Source organism: Blennius ocellaris (genome assembly GCF_963422515.1).
Source record: "Blennius ocellaris genome assembly, chromosome: 12".
NCBI lineage: Eukaryota > Metazoa > Chordata > Actinopteri > Blenniiformes > Blenniidae > Blennius > Blennius ocellaris.
Window position 1 is genome coordinate 17,617,170 of NC_137661.1, and position 23,475 is coordinate 17,640,644.

The window sequence follows — 23,475 nt, forward strand, 5'->3', positions numbered from 1 at the left end:
CAGAAGTTGAGACAGAGTGACGGAGCAGAGGCTCGTGGTGTGTGTGTGTGTGTGTGTGTGTGTGTGTGTGTGTGTGTGTGTGTGTGTGTGTGTGTGTGTGTGTGTGTGTGTGTGTGTGTGTGTGTGTGTGTGTGTGTGTGATGGGGGACAGGGGGTTGGGGGTGAAAGGGGATGTGGGGGTGTTCTGTGTTTAAGAGAAAATAATCACCACTACCACCAGCAGCAGCAGCAGCCCTCTGTCTGCAAAGAGGAATGAAACAGTAAGCATGTTTCACATCGGCCATTAATCTTTTCCACTGACTTGAGACCTGAAGCAAACACAAAGAGCGGAGGCATCTTCTCTCTTCATCTGTATCTCTCCATTTTCCTCTTCACTCTGTTCCTCACTGCTTCCTTCTTATTCGCTCCGTTTCCCTCCTTCTTGCTCTCTTCTCTCCGTCGCTATCTTTTCCAGCCTTTATCTTCATGCCTCGGTCCGTGTGTGCGTGCGTAGATGTGCGTGCGTGCCTGTCTTCCGCTCTCGTCTTCTCTGTGCGTGCCTGTGCTCTGCTGGCTGAGACGATGCCGGGGATATTTCTGTCAGCCTCTGTTTATTTATTGATGGCGATGCTGGTGAGAGTTTGCCTGCCTACATGTGTGTTTATGTCGAGAAAAAGTGAGGTCTTTTCTGGAAATCTTTAACCCCCCTCCCTCCCCATCCTCCCCTCCTCCCTCCCCATCCTCCCCTCCTCCCCTCCCCCTGCCCTCTTTGCTCCCCGACTCCACGAGAGTAAATATTTGTCAGCCTCCATCTTAATGACAGTTGCAAGGCCGACCCAGGAAGTGTTAGCTCTTTGACCTCTCGGCAGCCGGACGGGTACGAGCTGCTCCGTGTCTCGTGTCGTGGGTGAGGATGAAAGGCCGCCGAGGCTGAAATTGGAAGTTTAAATCATGTCTGGAAGGAAACCTCCCCAACGTCACTGCCGCTGACAGCGAGCTGTTGCAGTGTCGGAAACCACGTTGCCTGGCTACTGAAGGAGTTCCTGGGATTCAGGAATGTAAATAGAGAACATTAGTGTCAGAGCTCATTGTGTGTCAGGACCCCAGTGAACTCTCGGAGCCTGTCGACTGGTGGTCCAGAGGTCAGGAGGGCCCACTGAGGCCGTTTATCTTCCAGTGTGTTTACCGGGAGCAGACAGAGAGCTGAGAGCGTGAACGTGCGATAGCAGGGATAGAGGGAGTGGGCAGGTACACCCGTGTCCATCCTGTGAGTGTTTGACCCTCAGTGTTTGATCTCTACGTAGTGTTCGGTAATCTAGTAAAACATAATACATAGATTCAGTCACCGGTGACTTCAGAATAATGGCATACTTGGAAAAAGTAAATGTAGGTTGCTTAACTCGGGCTTCCTAGTCTCATGATGGACACAAGGTCGGCTCAAGTGACTGTAGTTAAAAGTCAAATGGTTGTATTTCAGTTTTTCAACCAAGGACTAAAATCTCCTATTTTTAAATGCAGGTGTGCCACTGTGTGCTTCTGCAAGGTGCATATAGCTTCCAGCATTGATGTAGAACTATTCATAACACATGTTCATGAGGGGAAGACGCCTCGCAACAAGTAACTAAAAAAAAAAGAAACATTTGACAAATTGAATTGGTTCTCTTGGTGTGGCGAGAACACGTTAGTTCTAGTTAGGAAATTTCATACTTCACAGGAAAAACTCAAGTGCAGCACGCCTGGGAGGAGATGGAAAAAGGAGTGAACGCGGGTGGTGTGTTTGCTTTTCCGCATTAACGTCGACCCTTGCAAATTTCTGACAGATCACACGACGGTTGTTGGACACAACACACAAAAGTTCTGTTGAGAACAAGCTGGAAAAACTCCGAGACCAAAGCGGCAAGAAAGGGTTTAATTTACTCTGGGGGCCTAACAGTGCAACCAGCCAGAGAGACAGCAGCTTTTCAATCGTCCATATTTTTATATACAGCAAAGGTAATGATCAATAAGACAATGGAAATGTCTATAATTACAACTATCAATTCCCTTGTAGTGATCAGTTATTATGTCACTGTCAAAAGTAGTTGTATCACAGTCGGAACAGTATTTTATACTTCAACATAATGCTGTAGGCAAGCATGCAAATATCCTGTGGCTCTGTGACTCATTCTGTTTTGAATAGATGTATTTCACAAAGAGGTAAAGATGCCCCTTTGTTTCATAGTTGTTGCTTCTTTTTTTTTAAAGGAGGGATTTTGCTTTTGAAGAATAGTGGGGGCTTAGATATGTGTTAGCATTGAAATATATCAGTGGACAAAATCATCCCTACGCCATTCTGCATATTAATTATATTTTCCAATTCATTCATATAGAAAAGGCTATACCATAAAGATCAAGGTTTGCCTTTGAGATCTGTGTCTCAAAGCACAATGTGACAGAGTCGTCCTCCATATTTCTTTGTCATAAGCGCTAATTTCTTTTTCTGTGAAAATGTTGTGACAGGAAACTTTGAGCAGCGGGTCAAGACGTATAGAGGTCATATTACCGTAATATACGCATGAAGGGGTACAAACCAGCCCGTTACATACTCTGTGATGTTGTGGAGGTCATTGCGTCCATATGTACAACTCAAGCTGGAATAAGAATGAGAAGCACAAATTGATTAAAATCCATGTATGGGAAAGATTGAACTTGTTATGTCAGTTAAAATGAGATGAATGTGTTGTGTTCAAGTAAGTATGAAAGCCTCCAGAGCCGGGAGAATTTCCTCATTCACTGCATCATCCTGCACTGAAGGAACGCATGGAACAATATATAGTTCCTGTGTTTTGCAAGTCAAAGTCATTAAAACATTAAAAATCTGTGTATAATGTGGTAGATGTACTCTTTTAAATAAAGTTTACGTATTGTTATTGACAAAGTTCATAGGGGTTGTGTTTTACGTGACACGTTTAGTTTTTTTAATGGTCTTACAAAGTCAGTGCCGTGTTCTTAGAGATTGATTGATGCTGTCGCTCACCAAGAAATGTACACGTGTCGGGATCTGTGTGACTCAACTGTTTTCAAGTTGGAAACAGGAGCTACAGTCTTTAGAAATGTTTGGTTTTTTTTGTTTGTTTGTTTTTAAATCCGTCACATAGTTGCTCATTTCTACTATTTGTGTGCTGTGACATGATGAACAGAGCAGACCTTTACACTTGAAACACACGTACCGACTGAGCTGAAAATGCTGGTTGGTCAGCTAAAGTAATAGCAGCTGTCAGTCGTTTTTTTTTTTTCCCCCTTTTTTTTTTCTTGTTACTGAAAAGCAAACCCTCCAACCACAAACCCCCATTGCATTTTTCTCCTTATCAGCTCCCAACAACTGGGCCAACTCTCTTTTTCTCTAACACCTCCTCCCTTATTTATCCTTTCTCGCCCTTGATTTTCCTTCTGTTCATTCACTTACTTTTTTCTTTCTTCATTTTTTTTTTTTTTAAACCTCTAAACACCTCCACTTCTGTCTTGCCGCCTTCCTCCTACCATTTCCCCCCCTCTTTTTTTAACATGCCTCCAGGCCCACAGGGTTTCAGCAAGTTCTACAGACTGTCCATTGTCTTGGGAATGTGGTTTGCTCTCTCCCCTCACCTCCTCCTCCTGTCTGGAGGTTAGGTGGTGTTGAGCTCCTGGGTCCTCAAGGCCACTGGGTTTAAAGACACTCAGACACGAGATGTGACTTTAGAGTTTAGGCAGAAAACTGTACACTGGTAAGAGAGGGCAGATTATACTACTGCTATACATTTGGAGATGCTCTCTCTGATCGGCTGTGTGGGATGTCCAAACCAAAAGGTTCCGATCTGGAACATCATTAGGCAAATAAGCATGTTCATGGTTGGGGGCTCCTTGGGCTCAAAAACGAGATTCTGATAAGCGAAACCATATACATGTCTGAACAGTATGCTTATAAGGTTTTTTGTTTTTTTAAATACGTAGGACAGACATTCCCAAATCCATAATGTTCGCACAGTTGTGTTACTCTGCTTCAAGTCTGCTTGTAATCTCAGTTTTCCTCATTTATGCTTAGAATGATGGAAAAGGTGATGCTCATCAGGCTCCATCCAGCATTGATCAAAAAATAGCTGATCTCATGAGTGGCCTGTGATGTAGGACTGGTCTCCTTCGCGGTGCCTCTGGAATACAAAATGGAAATTGGTAATGTGTGTGAGTGCGTGAGTGTATGAGTCTCACATGCCCAACCCCCCAGTGTCTGGTGCTTTAAGGGCGACTCCTTTGGGAATGCCTTTTCCTGCCTGGCCTTACACACACACACACACGCACACACACACACACACACACACACACACACACACACACACACACACACACACACACACACACACACACACACACACACACACACACACACACACACACAAGGACACATGTGTACTCCAAAATAGAAATGGTGTGAACGGATCAGACTGGCATGAGACGAGTGTCTGCTTCTAAACATAAACATTGCGAAACAGACCAAATCTCATACTTGTATCATTGTTAAAGTAGAAAACTAACCCAATAAAATCAGAAGACGTGAGACCACATTTTCTTTTAAATTTATTAAACAGGACTATTTTCTTCCCGTATGAACACACTGTGCAGAATAATATGGTGATAGTTGAGCTCTTACACACTAAAGATGTCTGACTTTACCTTTGAGGTTGAGCGTGTTGCTTTAGGCATTATGGAATGTGTGCAGCCCTCCAGAAACACCCTTCTGCTCTCACTCCCTCTATTTTTTTTTTATGTCCATGGTATATGGTACCACCACTTCCCTCTCCTTTTCATCTTGCACCTTCTCAGCTTTGCAGAAATAAAATCCAGTTGTGTGAGCCGAACATGAGAAACGCAGAGCGAGCGAGAGACAGACAGACGGAGAGAGCGGGGAAGTAAGCAGCAGAATATGAAAGAATGCCAAAGAATAAGAAGGAGGTAGATTTTGCTAACAAGGTTGCCAGAAACTCTTTTCATTTTTAATAGTCCCGTAGGAGGGCTGGCTGATAAAGTGTTATGCTATATTATTAAATCCTGGCAAAGTTTTGAGCTCCAACAGATTTCAACAGTAGCAATTGTGAAAGTGCATCTGCAGCGTAGATGAACTGCACCAAAATGAACATTGGAACCTTTCAACCTGTTTATTTTACAACATATATTGGACAGCCATTAAAATATGTTTCACAGGCGATGGAATGGTTTTGAACCAATCGTTTTGTGATTTCAAACACAGACCTTCCCAGTTCACCAGCAGGTGACTTTATATCAAAGTTGTGGTAATGCGTCGCTGACAACACTTACTTATTTCTTTTTTTATTTTTTTTTTTGTGTGAGTCATCACTATGTGACAAGAGGATCATAGTGCAAGTTGAAGTGTTTCACATTTTATCCCATGACTGTGTTGCAGATTAAATAATAAAATGTGCATACCCCAAGGATGAATTCTCAGGTATTAATTACAGATTGCTGATAACAGCAGTCTAAATAACAAACAGTTTGTAGGATGTGCAGAAGTACAGAGTGATATCTGAACCTAAAGAGAATACATTTTTTGTATATTTGTGCCACTATTGATGTGCGTTCTTTTCTTGTGATTAATTGTATGCAGTGTTCATACTATTTAGTTTGACCTCGACTCTTTTCCAAGTTATTTTATATGAACCCCAGACTGAACGTGGTGCTCTTCTGCTGCAGGTTTGTGGTGGAGTGAAAGCTGTAATGTTGAGCTTTGGTAAAAGTGGAGGTTGGTGAAAATTGGGCAGGCCTTTGGCTGCACTACATTGTGGTCGACACAGGCTCAGATGTCTGTGCCTTTCCATGTCGGGGTTATTCTGTATTATTGTTGTAGATTTGTGTAAAAGGGAGTTTATTTATGCGAGGCACATCGCACGGCAGATGTGTTACACTGCTACACATTTATTTACATTTTTACTGCAAGCAAAAAACTGTGAAATTGACCCTGAAATGCAAACGCACATCATCACTTCCAGCCTCCGTAGCTGTGTCAAAGCGTTGAGGCATGCCAGCATGTGTTTGTTCGTGTCACCTGTGAAGTGGCCTTTTCGGGGGATGATCTGCCTGCTCACTTCTGATCTGCAGCGTTCTCTGACCTGCCAAGCTGAACGACACCGACACCGACACCAGCCAGTCACTTCAGAGGATGGGGTCCTAATAAAATCTGCTTTCTCTACACCTCTTCTTCTTCTACGCGCACCTTTTAATTCTTGACTGCATTCTTCACATTAGATGTCGCCCCTGTGTTCTTATCATCTATTATTCCCTAATTAGCAGCATTATTAATCTTCAATCAGGCATCTAATGTAGAAGTCAGCCCTGTTCAAAGTAAGTGTTTCTGTGTGTGTGTGTGTGTGTGTGCATGTGTCATAGTGACACCCTGTCCTCTGGTTCTCTTGTGGCTTTCCACCCAACACCAAGTGTCTAATGAGGGAGTGAAAGGCCAGGGGCAAAGGGGAGCAGGGCTGCATATTGCTGTGCGAATGTGCAGTTGTGTTTTTGTGTATGTAATTAAAGGGAAATGCCAGCAGGGGGGGGGACCTGTGTTAGTATGGGTCACCGAGAGAGCAGCAGGCCATTGCCAAGCTTTGGTCATTAACTACTGACACCACTAACAAAGGCCTCTGGATGTGTATGTGTGTGTGCATGAGTGTGTGTGTGTGTCAGGAATCCAGCTGCAAATTTACTGGACATCGATATGTGTTTTGCTCAGTTATCGCATGTTAACTTGTCACTTTCATTCAGAACTTAAGTCAAATAGTACATTTCCAAGTGGAGTCTAGTTAAAGTCGTTCCTCTAAAGCCACTAAAGTCTTTCAGCTCATCAGCAACAAATACGTTAACGTCTAACATTAATGGCAACGACCCTTTCCTGTTTTACAGAGAACAAATCAGCATTTAAATTATGTTGCAACAATTGTGTGAAAACTCAAAGACAATCACTGAGCGTTGCTTGGTCACAGGTCATTTCTGCTTGATTGTGTTTTATTTTCATTTCGTCTTAATACTGTGAGCACATGCCGGGCATTAGAATGCACCACCATAGTCTTACTTCTATTTACATTTACTCTTTATATGTCACTATATCGTTGGAGTGTTTGTGTTGCTGCTAAACTTACACTTTTGTTGTTGTTTTTATTCACGCATATCCCGTCCATGTTTCTTATTTCATGCTTATAATGAATATAATAAAACCAAGCGTCTGAAAACTCACAATTGGACAGTTTGACAAACCATTCAAGCTAAAACACAGAGGGAAAAACAACTGCACACGCTCACAATCGAGGAGCAATTTCGAGTCACCAATTGACCTCACATCCATGTTTTTGGACTTTGGGAGGAAAGTGAAGTACCTCGTGGATGTTCATGCACAGAGGGGGAGCACATGCAAACGTGTGTGTGTGTGTGTGTGTGTGTGTGTGTGTGTGTGTGTGTGTGTGTGTGTGTGTGTGTGTGTGTGTGTGTGTGTGTGTGTGTGTGTGTGTGTGTGTGTGTGTGTGTGTGTGTGTGTGTGTGTGTGTGTGTGTGTGTGTGTGTGTGCGCATTCATGCCATCTGCATTCCATCATGCGTTGTCTTTGCTGTCAGGTGGTACGTGAGAATTGCCACAGGTTGATTGGTTAGCCTGCGAGGCAGCAGCGGGAGTTAAGGCATGTGCTCCAGGGTAGCAGCGAGGGGAGCCGGGCGGCATCCCCCAGCCACAGTGCTTTCCCTCTGGGCTCCCAGCTCAGAGCGGTGCCTGGGTAGCTCGCTTGAAGGCAGCTCAAGGCTCCCGGGGCCGTGGCGTTGGGATGTTCAGAGACGGAGGCGGTGTGAGGAGGAGGAGGGATATGTATATGCGTGTCTTTGTTTGCGTGTGTTCTTTTGGGAGATCCCAAGCAGATTTGTTTACCGGTAATTAATTCACCTGATTGACATAACAGCTGCCAGAGCTGTGGGACGGCAGAAGCATAAATGTGTGTTTGTGTGTGTTTGTGTGTGTGTGTGGTCTGTACAGTGCACTCCTCTGTACACCCACTGTGTGTGTGTGTGTTTGTGCGTATTTCTCTGCATACCTGTTCTGTGTGTGTGCGCTGCATTCCTGTACTGAGAGCTGACTTCGTGGGCATTTCCATGTGGCGGGATCAGGGCTGGCAGCTCTTCATCTTCCCATCGATTAGGCCCTTCTGTCGGCCGGCAGCCCTGCTCACATACTCATGCCTCCCCGCTAATCTTTATAGAGTTGACTTCGTTGACAGAGTTATTGGAGTACTTGAAGCCGAGGCGAGAGGAGGAGACGGAGGGCTGTGACAGAAGGACAAATGGGAGGAGTTGGGAGGAGTCAAGATGGCAATGACAATGTCAGGAGAGACGTGAAGCGTCATTCATGGTTTGGTTTGCGCAAATCACACCGAGCCCGATCAAAGCGCCGATTTGTCTGCAAATCAGCCTACAAGTCACACCAACTGTATAGATGCACAGCCTCCGTTCATGCCTGACACACACACTCGTGCATTCATATCCCTGTTTATGGCGGTTTATATTGTCAGTTTTAACGGAGGTATCCGTTTTTGTCGAAGGAAGCCTCCCAGCTTCTTTGTGGCTGTCGCAAATCAAGGACATACTCTTTAGGTTGGCAGCTCTCGTCTGTCTGCTTTTTCAGCAGTGTGTGCTTTTTGTACTGTGGGGAAGTAGACAAAGAAGGAGAGAAGAAAAAGAGAGGAGGTAGCAGATAAAAAATTTAAGCTCTTGCGTGAAAAATGTGAGCTCATGAAAGAGTTGGATTTGTCTGCATGTGTGAACTTTGTGCTTTTTGAGCCCGAGGGTGCCAGCGGGGACATTTTAATGTGTTTGTGAACATGCTACAATGTTTATGTTGTGTTTTTGTGGACTGGTCAGCTGGACACTTTGGGATTTCCCACACAAACACACACGCACGTACGCGCGCACACACACACACACACACACACACACACACACACACACACACACACACACACACACACACACACACACACACACACACACACACACACACACACACACACACACACACACACACACACACACACACACACACACACACACACACACACACACACACACCTACAAGCCGGTATCAGTGATGTTGTGGCCAGCAGGTAGCAGTGTGTTGGCCTGCTTGTCTGGACCCAGATAACAGCAGATCCATTACCCCCTGGAAGCCGAGGTCTGATCACAGCGCAGATAGAGCCGCTCACTCACTGTCTGTAGGCCCAGCCGGCGAGCCGGCCTCGACTATGAAGCGAAAGAGGATCACAACCAGGTGCCGGAAGAGAGCAGACACCTTGTGTTAGAGGAAATTATCAAATACGTTGACCATGATAATACTCGATTCAGGTCATGTTGAAGGAAGGCCGCTGATGCAAAAGATTGCCATGCATTTGCTTTAAACGTTATGACATCATTGGATAGCTGAAGATGGCAGCTGCATTTTTATTTATTCATTTCTTGCACCTGCTTTCTCATTAAACTCAATTAAAAAGTAAGAGAAAACATCCCATTCTGTTACTTTGAACACATTGTGGGTTGATCTGATCTTGTGATTATCCTGATTACAAGACACCTCCTTGAGATATATTGCTGCACATTGGGGGAAATATGTTTGCTTGCTGTCTATAGTCTGAAAGTTACACAAGGAGATTGGTGCTCCTCCTGTATCACTGAGCCCGGCTCGCTGTTTCTGTATGTTTTCAGTGTTTATGCTAAGCTAAACTTAGCCGATTGCTGGCCAAAGTTTCATTTATATACAGTAAAGACAAGTGAGACACGAGAGTGATACCAATCTTCTCATCCAGCCTTTGGCACACAAGCAAATAATTATGCTGCCAAAATGTGCAACTGCTGCTTCAAGCAGATTGCGGTGTAATCTTAGAGACAGTCACAGAATCCAAGCCTTAAACCTTTCAACATACACCTTCAAACTGCTCACAGGGACATAAAACGACTTCAGTGAGTTCACGCTTCCCCTCCAAGTGGGAAAGAAATGTATATTTTTCCTGTGACTGTAATCCATTATCTATGCTACAAAACTGAAGAGTAAATTTTTATAAAAAAAAAAAAAAAGAAAGAAAGTTAACACTAAGAATAGCACTGGAGTTGGACTAAATTTACATGAGGTTTTTTTCTAGTGCGGTGGAGTCGTATATACAGTATATTCTGAATTAGGACCGTAATTGTCATGTTGCAATCAAGTAAGGTCAGAATTTCACCTTCTTGATAGGTCGACCGGATTTATTTAGATTTTCAAGCTGTACAGTTGTCAAGCTAATTATTTTAATAACTGGTTGTTATTCATTATTCGTGTTCTTTGCTTGTATAAAGAAGCTCATGTTATGAAAGTGTGACACGCTGGCGAGTCTTGTCTTTGACATGATAGCGAGAGACCATCATAATAACTATAACTAGTTAATGGGTGCAAAACTCCTTATTTCTCAGATCTTTTTAAATATTTTTTTTAAAGACAATATAAAGTGTATGGGTGGTCATTATGACAGGAATGCATGCTAGGTCTTGTCAGAGGTTACAGGATGAGACAATAAGGGTTAAAACTGAACCCTGTATGAAACAAATATGTGTAAAATGAAAGCATAATATCATAAAATGTCACCAAATGTTGCTGAGAGAGTGAGAGAGAGAGAGTGAGAGAAGCAGAGGGACAGAGATGTGTGTGAGGAGTTAACACTGTGCAGGTATTGTGTATCACATTTGTTTGTGTGCAGGCAGTGAAAAAGAGCGAGATGGCTGTGGCAAACAGGGCAGCTATCAAAGCCACAGGCTGCTTTTAACTCCATGTCTGTTTTCTTTTCCTCTCTTCTTTTGCTTTCTTTTCCTATTTTTCCTCTGCTTCCTCTATTTCACTGCACTTCTCAGTGTCTCTCTCTCATGCTCTCTCTCTCTCTCTCTCTCTCTCATGCTCTCTCTCTCTCTCTCTCTCTCTCTGGTGCTCCCTCTTTCTCTCTCTCTCTCCGTCTCGCTCTCTCTCCCTCTCTCTCTCCCTCTCTCTCTCCCTCTGCTCCCTGGCCATGTTGATGATTGACGGCCTGAGGGTTTTAATGGGCACTGGAGAGCAGGAGCTGAGGTCGGGGTTGTCATGGCAACTAGGAGAAGGGGCCTTTTGCTGCTGCTTCACCTGAGTACTGTGGAGCCTCGTTGGCTGGTTGAGGCACACACACACACACACACACACACACACACACACACACACACACACACACACACACACACACACACACACACACACACACACACACACACACACACACACACACACACACACACACACACACACGCTTCCATTCACTCTTCCTCCTCTCAGTGAGATGCCCTGTTGTCCATCCACCGATCTTCTCTTCTTTCTTTCCCATTTGTATTTCATCTTCCCTTCTCTTTCTTTCACTCTCTTCTCCTCCCTTCTTTTTCCTCTTTCTTCCTGCTGATGTCTTAATGCTTGCAGAAACACCGCAGCTGGTTAACTGGGCATGTGTGTGGGTGTGTGTGTGTAAATATGCAGTATTTAGCCGATTGTTTTCGCAGCCAATTGTTGGAATAAAGCGCACAATTACTCTTCTTATGGGGTCAGCCTTCTGCCCAGACAAATGCTAAAAGACCAGCGGCAGGCACCATGAGAGTCACGTCCTTTGGCTCATCCAGTGCCTTCAACGCTATCAGGCCGGCTCTGCTGGTCCTGGATTGTTGACTACCTGACAGGCAGGCTGCAGTATGTGCACCTGCAGGACTGTGTGTCAGGAGGTGTGTTCAGAAACACCGGCGCCCCTCAGGAGACCGTCCTCTCTCCCCTCCTCTTCACCCCCTGCACCCTCTTCACCACGAACCTCAGCTACTGAATCGAGACCTGTCATCTCCACAAGTTCTCTGGTGACTCTGCAGTAGTTGGACGTGTCAGGGGGGTGATGAGACTGAGTACAGGGCGACGGTTGATAACTCAGTCCAAGTGGTCTCAGAGAGGAGAATCTAGTCAATCCTGAACGATGAGTCTCACCTTCCATGATGTCCTGGTCAACCACAGGAGCTCCTTCGTCAACAGAGCATCACAGGAAGCCCTTAATTCCTTTGGCAGTAAGACTCTTTAGCGCCCCCTTTAAATAGTGTTTTTTTTCTGTAAATCTCATTCTTCTATGCTTAGTCACTGATTAGTATATATTAATGTTTATTCTTACTCGTGTAACTTTATTCTGCCACATTGAAATTTTAACCTCTATGCGTTTGAGTCTGTGTTCTTTTCTCTTTTTGGAGATTTGCTATTCCATATTATTCTCTATTCTATTCTATTCTATTCTATTCTATTCTATTCTATTCTATTCTATTCTATTCTATTGATCAGGAAAACTCTCCAAGTTGCTACCGTGCAAGTGTAACCCCAGTAAAAACAACAGGCACCAGAGAATAGACAGTATTTATTACAGATCAAAGGCCAGTAAGTAAAACACAAACGGCTTTGACTGTGTTTGTGTCTGCCTGGGACCTGAGCTCAGTTATTGGGTGACATGACCAATCAAACGGAGCTCAGCTCGCTCAGCTTGTGCTTCAGGGGAGCCCAAAGTAAGAACAAAACGTCTCAACATGGTACACACCTTTTTTTTTTAAATATATAAATATATATATAAATGAGTCATACTCAAGTTTAAAAAAGATGTCAACAAACTACCTATGAACAAAACTTCAGGTTTGGCTGTGCAGTGAGTTTGTAGGCTGTTGACTTGACCTCTTCATGTTTGGTTTGACTTTTGTTAAGGCTGGAAGGAACAGACAGAGTTCACACACAGACCTTAGAGTCATAAGAAAGTATCTTTAGTAGGCACTTCTCCACTGTCTGACCTCCCACCACCCTGTGAGAGAACGGTCTGTTTCTTCCTCTCTACCCCTCCTCCTCCTCTTCTCTTTGTCCAGCTCTATTTCCACAACTTCTCTCTCTCTCTCTCTCTCTCTCTCTCTCTCTCTCTCTCTCTCTCTCTCTCTCTCTCTCTATACTGTGTTTTACTTTCTGCTTTTGTTTGAGTCTTTCAGATGTCCACATCCACAGTATCTGAGTCTTAAGCAGCTTTTTCAATGCCACACGGATTCACACCCCGTTACTGATGCTCCAGTGTGTGTGTGTGTGTGTGTGTGTGTGTTCGTTTACGTTTGTGTGTGTTGTCTGTCTGTCTGTTTGTGTTTGTGTCCTGCATCATGGCCCCAGGTTCTGTTGGTTAGAGTCTGGGCCGTGCAGGGCAGCTGAGGCATGTAGGAATTGTTGGCAATGGAAGTGAGTGGCGCTGTAGTTGGACGAGAGGAAGGGCTGGAGGGTAGTGTATTTGTGCGTGTGTACATTTATACATCTTTCAAGTGTTTGATTGTTCAGTGAGGACTACTTTGTGAAGTTTATTGAGATTGTTGGTATTGTTTTTTTCTGCAAATGGGCAACCATATTCCTCTAAGAATTTTAAGATCTTTAAAGCTTTCATGTATTTCTTTTATGAGTATATTTCTGATGTCTTTATAAAGTTTTTCTGTATTTCTTTCATTTCTTTTATTTATTTGTAAAGCACTCTGAATTGCCCTGTGTCTGAATGGTGCTCTCCAAATACATTTGTCTTGCCTTGCCTAAACCGTACTTTCTAGATATTTGATATACTTATATTTGCAGTTAAAGGGCTGCACATGTCATCTGGTAGTGACTGCTCTCGCAGCTAAAAATACCTGGCTCGGGGACTTTTGGTCTTTTTGTGTGGAGTTTTCCCAGTCTTCCTGTCCATACATCAATTTTCACTGGTCCAAAATTCCAAAATCCTGCATTTTGAACTTTATTGGTGGCTCCAAATTGGCGATATGTGTGAAATATTTGAGATTGTCACTTTCTGGATAGATCTGCATTGACAAACAAAGTCCGGTCAGTGGATCGGCTCGGAGAGGAATTACAGGCCAGACCAGAACAAGACAATGTTTAGTTCACACTTTTTATTTAGATATTTATAATGCATACCTGTACTTTCATATACATACACACACAAAGACATACACATGTCCATACGTGTAAAATTCTGATTATATTCATGAATTCACCATTATCACGTGTTTAAGCACATTATGGATGTCTGTTTGCTAATGGAACCATAAATCAAACCGAAATATACATCATCCATACCTACATGTGTACATGAATGGCATTTTGATATTTGAACGGTCCAAGTTGTTTAAAGATTACAGGAGAAATAGCGCAGCACGGAAGAAGTAAATACACTTCAGTAGAAGTGTAGATATTGGGGATATCCAAGCAGTTGACCCTCATAAAGTCGTTGTGTTGGAGGAAGAAGAAGCGGTAGATGTTGAAAAAGAGTTAAAAACTAACCTCGGCTGTTGGATATGAAAAAGGGCGGCACACTGGCGCAGTGGTTCGCACTTTGGCCTCACAGCGAAAAGGTCATGGGTTTAAAATACTTACTGGGCAATTAACACCGGCGTCATCCTACCCCCGTGACAATAATATTAAAGCAAACGGAGCTCTGGTATCAGAATAGTATCGGTATCAGCAGATATCAAGATTTAGGCATCGGGAACTGAAAAAAAATGTGGATCGGTGCATCCCTACTGTAAATTCTTGAATGCATATAGATAGTATGCTGAATAAGTTTTTGTTCATTAGTATGGATTGTTGACTTGTTTATTTCCACTACAGTGAAGTGGAGAATATCCTTCATGGGGTGCATCACATTTTGTTCTCTGTGTAACTTTTTTTTTTGGATCCGTTCCTCATTTCACTGGCCATGTGTGAATGTCGAGCTCTGACTGAGCAGTCAGGACCAAACAGTGATTGTCGGCTTCGCTGCCTCGGAAGAAAACCAGAGCAGCAAGTGTCACATCTGTCTTCTCCCTGATGTTGAAAATCATTATAATTGAGAGGAAAGATGAAGGAAATATTGCCAGGAATACATTTTAGAGGCCACATTCAAACGTGGCATGCTGAAATAAAGTCTGTTGTGTAAATCAAAGCTCATAATACAGATTTTTTTTTTTTTTATATATATATATTTTTACCTTCTCTTCACGTCGCACATCAATCAACCAGGACAATAGTTGAAGTTGAACTAAATCAATCAAAGCTTTGGGGCAAGTTTAAAGACAACCCGCTCTGCTTTTACCGACTGAATCGTGTGAGACCCAGCAAGGAAAAGATTCAGTTACCATTCAGGAAATTGAGCAACAATTTACTCTTCTGTTTTCAGATGCTGATGTAACGTATCCCTCTATGAAATCACAAGGTGATTGGAAGAAAATACCAAAGCTTTTTTTTTTGTTTGTTGTTATTTATTTATATTCAGCAGAGGCATTCCTCCTCAGTCAAAGTCTTTGCAGTCACATCGCTGGTTTCAGTGGCTGGAATAAGCTCTCTGGATTTTCCTTTTGATTCCTCATTGTTGGACTTCATGTTTTCATGTGAATTAAATGAGTATCATATTATATTGACTTAACGATAATTTAATTACTCCTCTTTAAAAAAAACGTGTGTGATTAAAATCATTCTCTGACCTCGGATTTCGTCAATTTATATAAATTATACCAGAAATTACATTGAAGTACTGCAGTATCATCAGAATTTTAAAATATAAAAATCGGCCCAAAATCCCAGTCAAAGCAGAAAAGCGATGAGCCGGTGTACAAAGTACTTGAATAGTAGCCTTATTATTCCTCCCAACGATTGCCTTTGCCTAATTGCGATTGAATAATTCACTACTGTGTCCAAATAATTGCGTCTTTATCATATATTAACCGATGTGTAATTGTTTCATTTGTTACTGAAAGGGTACAATCGCGTTTGGACAATTTGCACACAGCAGTGTTTAAACAGAAGATCTCTTTCTAATATTTTCTGCAAAAGCTGGATTATTTTAACATGTTCCGGATGTTGGTCTGTTCTGTGGTTCTCGCTCGCTGAAACTCTCCTTGTTTGTTTGTTTTTTTTTCCAGAGTGCAGCCGCTGCCCCCAGTCCTGTGATGGGCAACATGCCACCCAACGATGGCATGCCGGGAGGACCTATGCCCCCGGGCTTCTTTCCAGTAAGAAAAGCATCCCTTCTCAGACCACTCCCCCCCCCCATCACCTCTAACCATCACACACCCGTGGCAGCCCCTCTGCCCCTCCCTCAGCCACCACTAAGCCTATCCTTCTGTCTCCTCCTCCTTTTTTAGCCTCTTTAGCTGTCCTAATCCCTGTCCAGATGTGTTCCCTCCTCTGTCTCTCTGCCTCTGTCCCATATGTCCTCCCTTGAGTTGTTAACTCCTTGTGCTCTGACTCATTGGACTCACACACTCACAATTATGAAACGAATATGTTTGCAAGTGGCAGTGGTAGCGTGTTTGGAAAGTGTAGGAGAGGGAGCTATTTTTTTTTTCTGGTATGTGTTGCTTGACTAATTCCTCTTGTCATCTTGGTTCTGTGAAGGCTGTCTCAGAGGTCTTTCTCTCTGTCTCTCTCTCGCTCTCTCTCTTTCTCTTGCTTCTCTCTCTCTCTCTCTCTCTCGCTCTCTCTCTTTCTCCCCTCATGCACGCACAAGCCTTAATTAACACTGACACACATCACATTGAACTAGTAACATTTTTGAAATTGAGGTTTAACAAAAAGCTACCCCTCTTCTGTTTGTACAATGAACACAAAGCTACGACATTCAGCAGCTGGCTTTCATAGTTAAAACTTTGTGAAAAGCAGCGAGCCTTGTTCTGTCCAAGAGCAGCGAAAAAAAAGGAAAAGAAAAGAAATATCAACGAGTAGATAGATTTTTATTTGGGTTTTTTTTTTGTAGCTATTATCAGACTTTGTTTCAAAAAGAGAGCAGGCATAGGTCCACTCACCGGCATTGACATATATCACCATATACATCTTTTCCACTGAACACCTGAAGTGTTGTGTCCAACGGAGCAATAGCCATACACATACTTTTTTAGTTGGATATGTTTGTGGTCTAGTTGTTTTTGTTTTTGCTCACACACATATTTCTCTTTTTTTGTATTGTTTGTAATGTGTCAGCTGTTACCTGGAAACACGGCATGCAAACAATAGTCGAATGAACGTAAGCCTTTTCTATAATCTGTCCACTATATCCGGTAATGTTGGCTCTCCAGACCTTTATTGTTGTGGCAACAGTCAACACAAGCTTTGTGCGGCAACATTTTGGTTGGCTGTTTAGGTTTTTAACTTGTTGGGGTTTGAGCTTCAGGCTCCAAACAGTGACTCTGTGTGTGTGTGTGTGTGTGTGTGTGTGTGTGTGTGTGTGTGTGTGTGTGTGTGTGTGTGTGTGTGTGTGTGTGTGTGTGTGTGTGTGTGTGTGTGTGTGTGTGTGTGTGTGTGTGTGTGTGTGTGTGTGTGTGTGTGTGTGTGTGTGTGTGTGTGTGTGTGTGTGTGTGTGTGTGTGTGTGTGTGTGTGTGTGTGACTGTTAGATCCATGCAGCTCCCTCCAAACACACCTTCTAATGTGGCCTCTGTCATTACTGGCTCTCATTCATTGGCTGACTTTCATTTTATTCTCTCTGTTATAACTCTTACGACTGAATTTCGCTTCTGCTTCAAATCTTTTTCTCCCCTCAAATCAACAGAAGCTCTCTCTCTCTCTCTCTCTCTCTCTCTCTCTCTCTCTCTCTCTCTCTCTCTCTCTCTCTCTCTCTCTCTCTCTCTCTGCATTTCGCCAGCTCGGCACCATTATTGCTGAAATTTCCTCATATGCTGCCCACTTCAAGGAAATAACAGTGTTTCTGTTGACAACAGTGGCAAATGCATTATATTGATGTCTTGACAATGTGATTTTTCCTGTGTCAACCTTTACTGTATTGGAGGTTTGTACAGCTGCCTGTTGTAGTCTCACCAGATAACATTCACCATCAGCACGTGAGCTAACCTTAAGGTTATCCCTGACATTTTATTTAAACAACTCACAAGTCAGTGTTTCAAATCTATCCTAGTAAATAGATAGATTTTGTTGTGTAAACATGCTGTATTTAATCCCATTTATTGAGATATTCCTACCAAAATCAGTTTGAATTTAGATTATTGTTTCTTGTATCAAACACTGCAAATAAAATGCGATTGATAAACAAAAGCAAGCAATTAATTATTTTCCTTCTTGTTATTGAGTTACACCACAGTTTTGAACACGATTTAATTATTTTTAGACTTTGAAAAAGTAAAAACAACAAGTTGCTAATTTCTTCGTTTAACCTGGTCGCCATTTTATTCCCAGTGCTGAGCTGATTAAGCTGGCAAGCTGCACACAAGTTGCAAAGTTGTACTCCTTTTAATCAAGAAAAAGTAAAGAAATCAAGAAATCATCTGCTAATACTTTGTTGTAATTTTATTATGTCGGAACCAGTCTGGTCCAAACCTGCATTTATAATTTGTTCATTCGTATGATGGTGCACACATGGTATTTCACTGACTGCTTTGTGCATCTGATGTTTAAATCAATACAGAGCATATAGCATTTTGCCTGTTTTTACGCCGGTGGACTGACAGTGTCTGTGTGTGTGTGTGTGCGTGCGTGCGTGTGTGTGTGTTGGGGTCATGGAGAATGTTAATGATGTATGAGCAGCGAGCAGGCCAGGGAGAACGCTATCTTGATGGTGTTGCGTGAGTGACATTGCTTTCTATAAATAGACCCTGTGTGCACGACAGATGGACAGACAGACAGATAGGATGGGAAGAGGAGAAAAGAAGAAAAAAAACCTCTCTTCTTTTCTCCTCTCCTCTCCTCTCCTCTCCTCTCCTCTCCTCAGCTCGGCTAATTCATGCACAACGCGCAAAGGTGAGGAAAACATAGAATAAATAAATAAAGGCATAAACAGCAAAACTGCGTAGTGCACATGACAGAATGCTGTCTGCACCTCCCCTAACTTTACACCGCCTTTCCTTAAATTATGCTCACACTGTTACCAGAGCAGCAGCAGCATCCTTCAACTTGAGCTGGAGCTGAACCCACACGCATTTCCTTCTGCAGGTAGCTGACATTCATCCCCCGGTGAACTAATGGTTGCGGTCCATGCACAAAGTGCAGGCTACTGAGTATTCCGCACTTCGCTTATTTATTCCAGTGAAGCAGGAAGCTGTTTTTCTCTCCTCCTACATATTGTTGATATTTTGGTTGTGTTCTTATTGCTCTTCTTTTTTTGTCTTCTGTTCCACTGGAGATGGGGTAGGTGGAGTGGATAAAGCGTTTGAATGTCATATAGGTGGAAAACCTTGATTTTTCTCTCTTCCTTTGAGATCATTTCTCATGTAAACTGTTGGGTTAGTTTTCCTCTTTTTCTCTCCATCCCCTCTGCTCTGCTCTGTATGCCTGACATCCTTCGCCATAACTCCCTCTCTCCATTTTCCTTGTGTTTAAATCTATTATTTTCTCACACACTGCTCCAGTGACACATGCTTACTCATTGGTTGGAGTTTGTGCGTGCGCATGCAGGTTGTTTTTTTTTTTTTTCTTTCTTTCTTTCTTTCTTTCTTTCTTTCTTTCTTTCTTTCTTTCTTTCTTTCTTTCTTTCTTTCTTTCTTTCTTTCTTTCTTTCTTTCTTTCTTTCTTTCTTTCTTTCTTTCTTTCTTTCTTTCTTTCTTTCTTTCTTTCTTTCTTTCTTTCTCCCAGTTGTGCGAGCATGGTAATTAACATAGGTGACCCCAACACTGTTATTGGCTTCGGTCCTGGGAGAAAGGGATCAGGAGCAAAAGAGGGACAGTGGAATAAAATGAAGGTGGAAGTGGTGGGACTATGAGTCTGCTCCCATGCTTCCCTAATGTGTCGCCTCGCAAAGCCATGGGCTCCTGCAGCGCAAAGCAAACAATAAGACGGATAAAGAGAAAGACCTGAAGGAGAACTGAAGAACCAGAAAAGTATTGAGTGTCTGTGCAGGTGTACATTTGACATAAATCCTCCCTGTCGCTGCAAAAGTCCATCCATGCTGCATCATGACCCTCCGGGGAGGACAAGCAAAAAGGCAGATGACAGGGGGGAGGAGAAAGAGGGGAGGAGAGGCTGCAAGGAGAGTCAGAGTTAATGACAGGGGGGAGGAGAAAAAGAGTGGTGGAGAGTGGAGGAGAAGAGAGGACGTTGACATGTCGGGAGAGAATTTCACGAAGAAGGGGGGGGGGGGGAAATCAAGAACAAAATTGATTAAACGTGCCCTTTAGAGGTTTCCATGATCCATCTGTCAAATAATGCCCCTCAAAAACACCCCTCTGTTGACCTTGTTCTCTAATCTGCATGTGAAACGTCAAGTGTTCATAACGTTGAACACTCTCCATTAGGCACGCAAACCAGTTGAGGTGGAGCTGTCTATTTTTACTAAAATGGAATTGTTCTTCTTGCCAAAGAACAAAAAAAAAAAAGGGGGGGGGGGGAACCAAAGTCAAAGGCTGCTTGTTTTACTGCAGGTAATTGCGGCTCTTCAGGGACAACACCACAAAGCACAACAAGCGGATTAGGTTTGATTACACATTTAAGAACAAGCAACCCAGGTATCAAAGACAGAATTTAAGAACCTGTTCAAAGCTGACACATGGCGGGCACATGGTGAATTAAGGAGACATCTGTGCTCAGTAATTTATTTATCAAAGCCAAGACTGATCTCTGAGTTCATTCTGGTCAGTGTATTACAAATATGCAGATGCACAAGGTGAAGTGCTTCAGCAGGTGGACGTAGGAGAGTGTAAATGACTGTAAGTTGACTGCCGTAGGTATTGTTTTGGTGTTTCTCTGAAGGGTCAAATGTCAGATGTCAGTGTTTGGGGCTCCTGCCGGTCCTGTAAATGTCTGGCGTCGGTCCCATATGACTGAGTCCACGAAGATAATTACGAGGTTATAAAGCTGCTTTTTTTTTGTGAACACAGAGCACACATTGCCCTAACTGTTTAAATCTTAACAAAGTGAAACATCACAGTGTTTGACCTTTTTGACCACTGGACAAAAGACATCAGCAGATTGTGAAACGTTTTAATCTCCTTTTCCGCCACATCTGAAATAGTGTCGTGAATGGAGACTTTAAAAAGAAGCATGCCGAAGGACCCAGATGTGAGAGTGCCGGCAAAACTTTTAACATCTATCTGAACTGAAGCTATTGAGAAGAGAGGCCGTCTTTTACTCTTATCGTCACTGCTTATCCTTGAGAGGACAGCAACAAAAATGACACCTACCAATTCCCCTTGAATGACAGACACTTACAAACGACAGGCAGTCTTCAGCAAATGTTTTCTCTGTCCATTGTCTGCATGCAGCTTCTGTTTGACTTCGGTGAGACGCAGTGATAACAGTCACTACAGTTAAACAGTGACTTGAACGTTGCCTTCGTCTCCTGCTGTGCACGCTTCATCTCTTTCAGCAGAGAGTTTCAGATGTCGCACGTTTTATCTGTTCAGAGACAGACCTGAGAAGTCACTTCTGAACATGTATTTTCACCTGCGTCTTGGTAAAATGTTGTTTCTGAGCTCACGTTCCAATACCGAGAAAGGATTTCATCGATCAAATCCAGTTATTAGAGCTAAACCTAGTCTAAGCAATATTAATTGTGACCATGTGTTGCATTCCAAGTCATAACCAGTGTGCGAAGTAGAGTTCTCCAACTGCATTGGACAACTTTCCCCTGTTCATCTGTGGGCTCGGTCCCCATGCTGTGTGTCTTCATGTAATCCCACACTGGCTCCAATTGTTGTTGAGATCAGGGCTTTTTTAGGGTCATACCATCTGGAGCCGGACCCCTTGTTGTTTTGGTTCCTGAAAGCAGTTCTTTATGCCCCAAACTGTGCTTTTGGACTCATTGCCACTACTGCATGATGACTATGGAGCTAATCAGGGTGTCCTGTGATGATACTGCATATCTTAATTCTCTAAACTATTATATATGAATCATTTCACTCCATTGTAGCAGGCTTAATAGCCGTCAGCATTTCTTGACTGTCCTTAGGGGAGAAAACACCACTGATAGCTTGTTCCCATCTCTGAGCTGACACATTGCCATGCCATATACCGTGAGCAGGCAGGAGAAGAGACCCACTGCTGCCACCGTCGCTCTCTCTGGAATGTTAGCAAGGAATGACAATGAGTGTGTGTGTGTGTGTGTGTGTGTGTGTGTGTGTGTGTGTGTGTGTGTGTGTGTGTGTGTGTGTGTGTGTGTGTGTGTGTGTGTGTGTGTGTGTGTGTGTGTGTGTGTGTGTGTGTGTGTGTGTGTGTGTGTGTGTGTGTGTGTGTGTGTGTGTGAGAGATGCTGTTCCTCCTGGCTTTGTTTGTTGTGTTCAGTGATGCAGGCGGCTTTGTGTTCTCTCTCTCTCTCTCTCTCTCTCTCTCTCTCTCTCTCTCTCTCTCTCTCTCTCTCTCTCTTCTTTCTGTGTGTGTGTGTGTGTGTGTGTGTGTGTGTGTGTGTGTGTGTGTGTGTGTGTGTGTGTGTGTGTGTGTGTGTGTGTGTGTGTGTGTGTGTGTGTGTGTGTGTGTGTGTCCAGTAGTTTGATGGCAGTTACACACTGCCCTCTAGTGTTAGCAGCTCTATACAGGAGCAAAGAGAGGCAAAGAGAGAATAAACAGGATCTCTCTCTCTCTCTCTCTCTCTCTCTCTCTCTCTCTCTCTCTCTCTCTCTCTCTCTCTGTCTCTCTGTCTCTCTCTCTCTCTCTCGCTCCCTCTCTCTCGCTCCCTCTCTCTCGCTCCCTCTCTCTCTCTCTCTCTCTCGCTCTCTCTCTGTTAGTGGTCCATCAGGGGCAGCGGTATGGGTCTTCCTTAAGCTGAAATGAGTGGTGAGGAGGCGAGGGGGTAGTGCTGATGGGTTTGTGGTACTGTGCCAAGCTGTTATCTCCTTAGCCGGGTAGAAAATGATTTTATTAATTGCTTCATTTAACGCTCCCCGTATCCCCCTCCTCCTCTCCTCTCCTACACAAGTACACAAACAACACCACGCAGGCACGCTCTGACCGAGCTACTTTTCAGACCAGCCCCGCGCACACCTCTGTGACAGTCAAAATGTTCTCTCTCCCTCCGTCTCTCTGCAGGGACCTGTAGAGAGAACAGTACAGCCATAAAGGCCATATGCTGGCCCATTCAGATGTAATAGCAGGAAGGCCTGGGGAGGCCCAGCCAAAGGAGCTACGCTCCATTATGGCACATTATAGAGACGAACAAGAGAGGAGCACTGTGCATGTTCGTGTGAGTCTCTGTGCGTAAGAAACAAAGGGTGAGATTTTCTACACGGCTGAAACGAGAACGTGTTCACACACACACACACATTATTGGGGATCAAACTTGCAGGTTGGTGACACAAGCTTTTTGGTTAGGTGAGAGGTTATGTTTGGGATAAACCATGCTGTGCGCCTGGCCATGGAGTGTGACGCTCTGAGAGGAATGAAAGTCAGTACAATGTCCTCCCTAAGTGTGTGTGTGTGTGTGTGTGTGTGTGTGTGTGTGTGTGTGTGTGTGTGTGTGTGTG

The 23,475-nt window shown here is 43.5% G+C and overlaps 1 protein-coding gene across 3 annotated transcripts in view; it reads left to right on the forward strand.

Moving 5' to 3' along the window:
• ssbp4 (single stranded DNA binding protein 4) overlaps window positions 1-23,475 on the forward strand; it is a 92,223-nt gene that overhangs the window by 53,861 nt on the left and 14,887 nt on the right. For all 3 annotated transcript variants that reach the window (XM_080505990.1, XM_080505991.1, XM_080505992.1), the window contains one exon: window positions 16,002-16,091. In XM_080505990.1, the coding sequence (XP_080362116.1) occupies window positions 16,002-16,091 (90 nt within the window). The remainder of the gene's footprint in view (window positions 1-16,001; window positions 16,092-23,475) is intronic.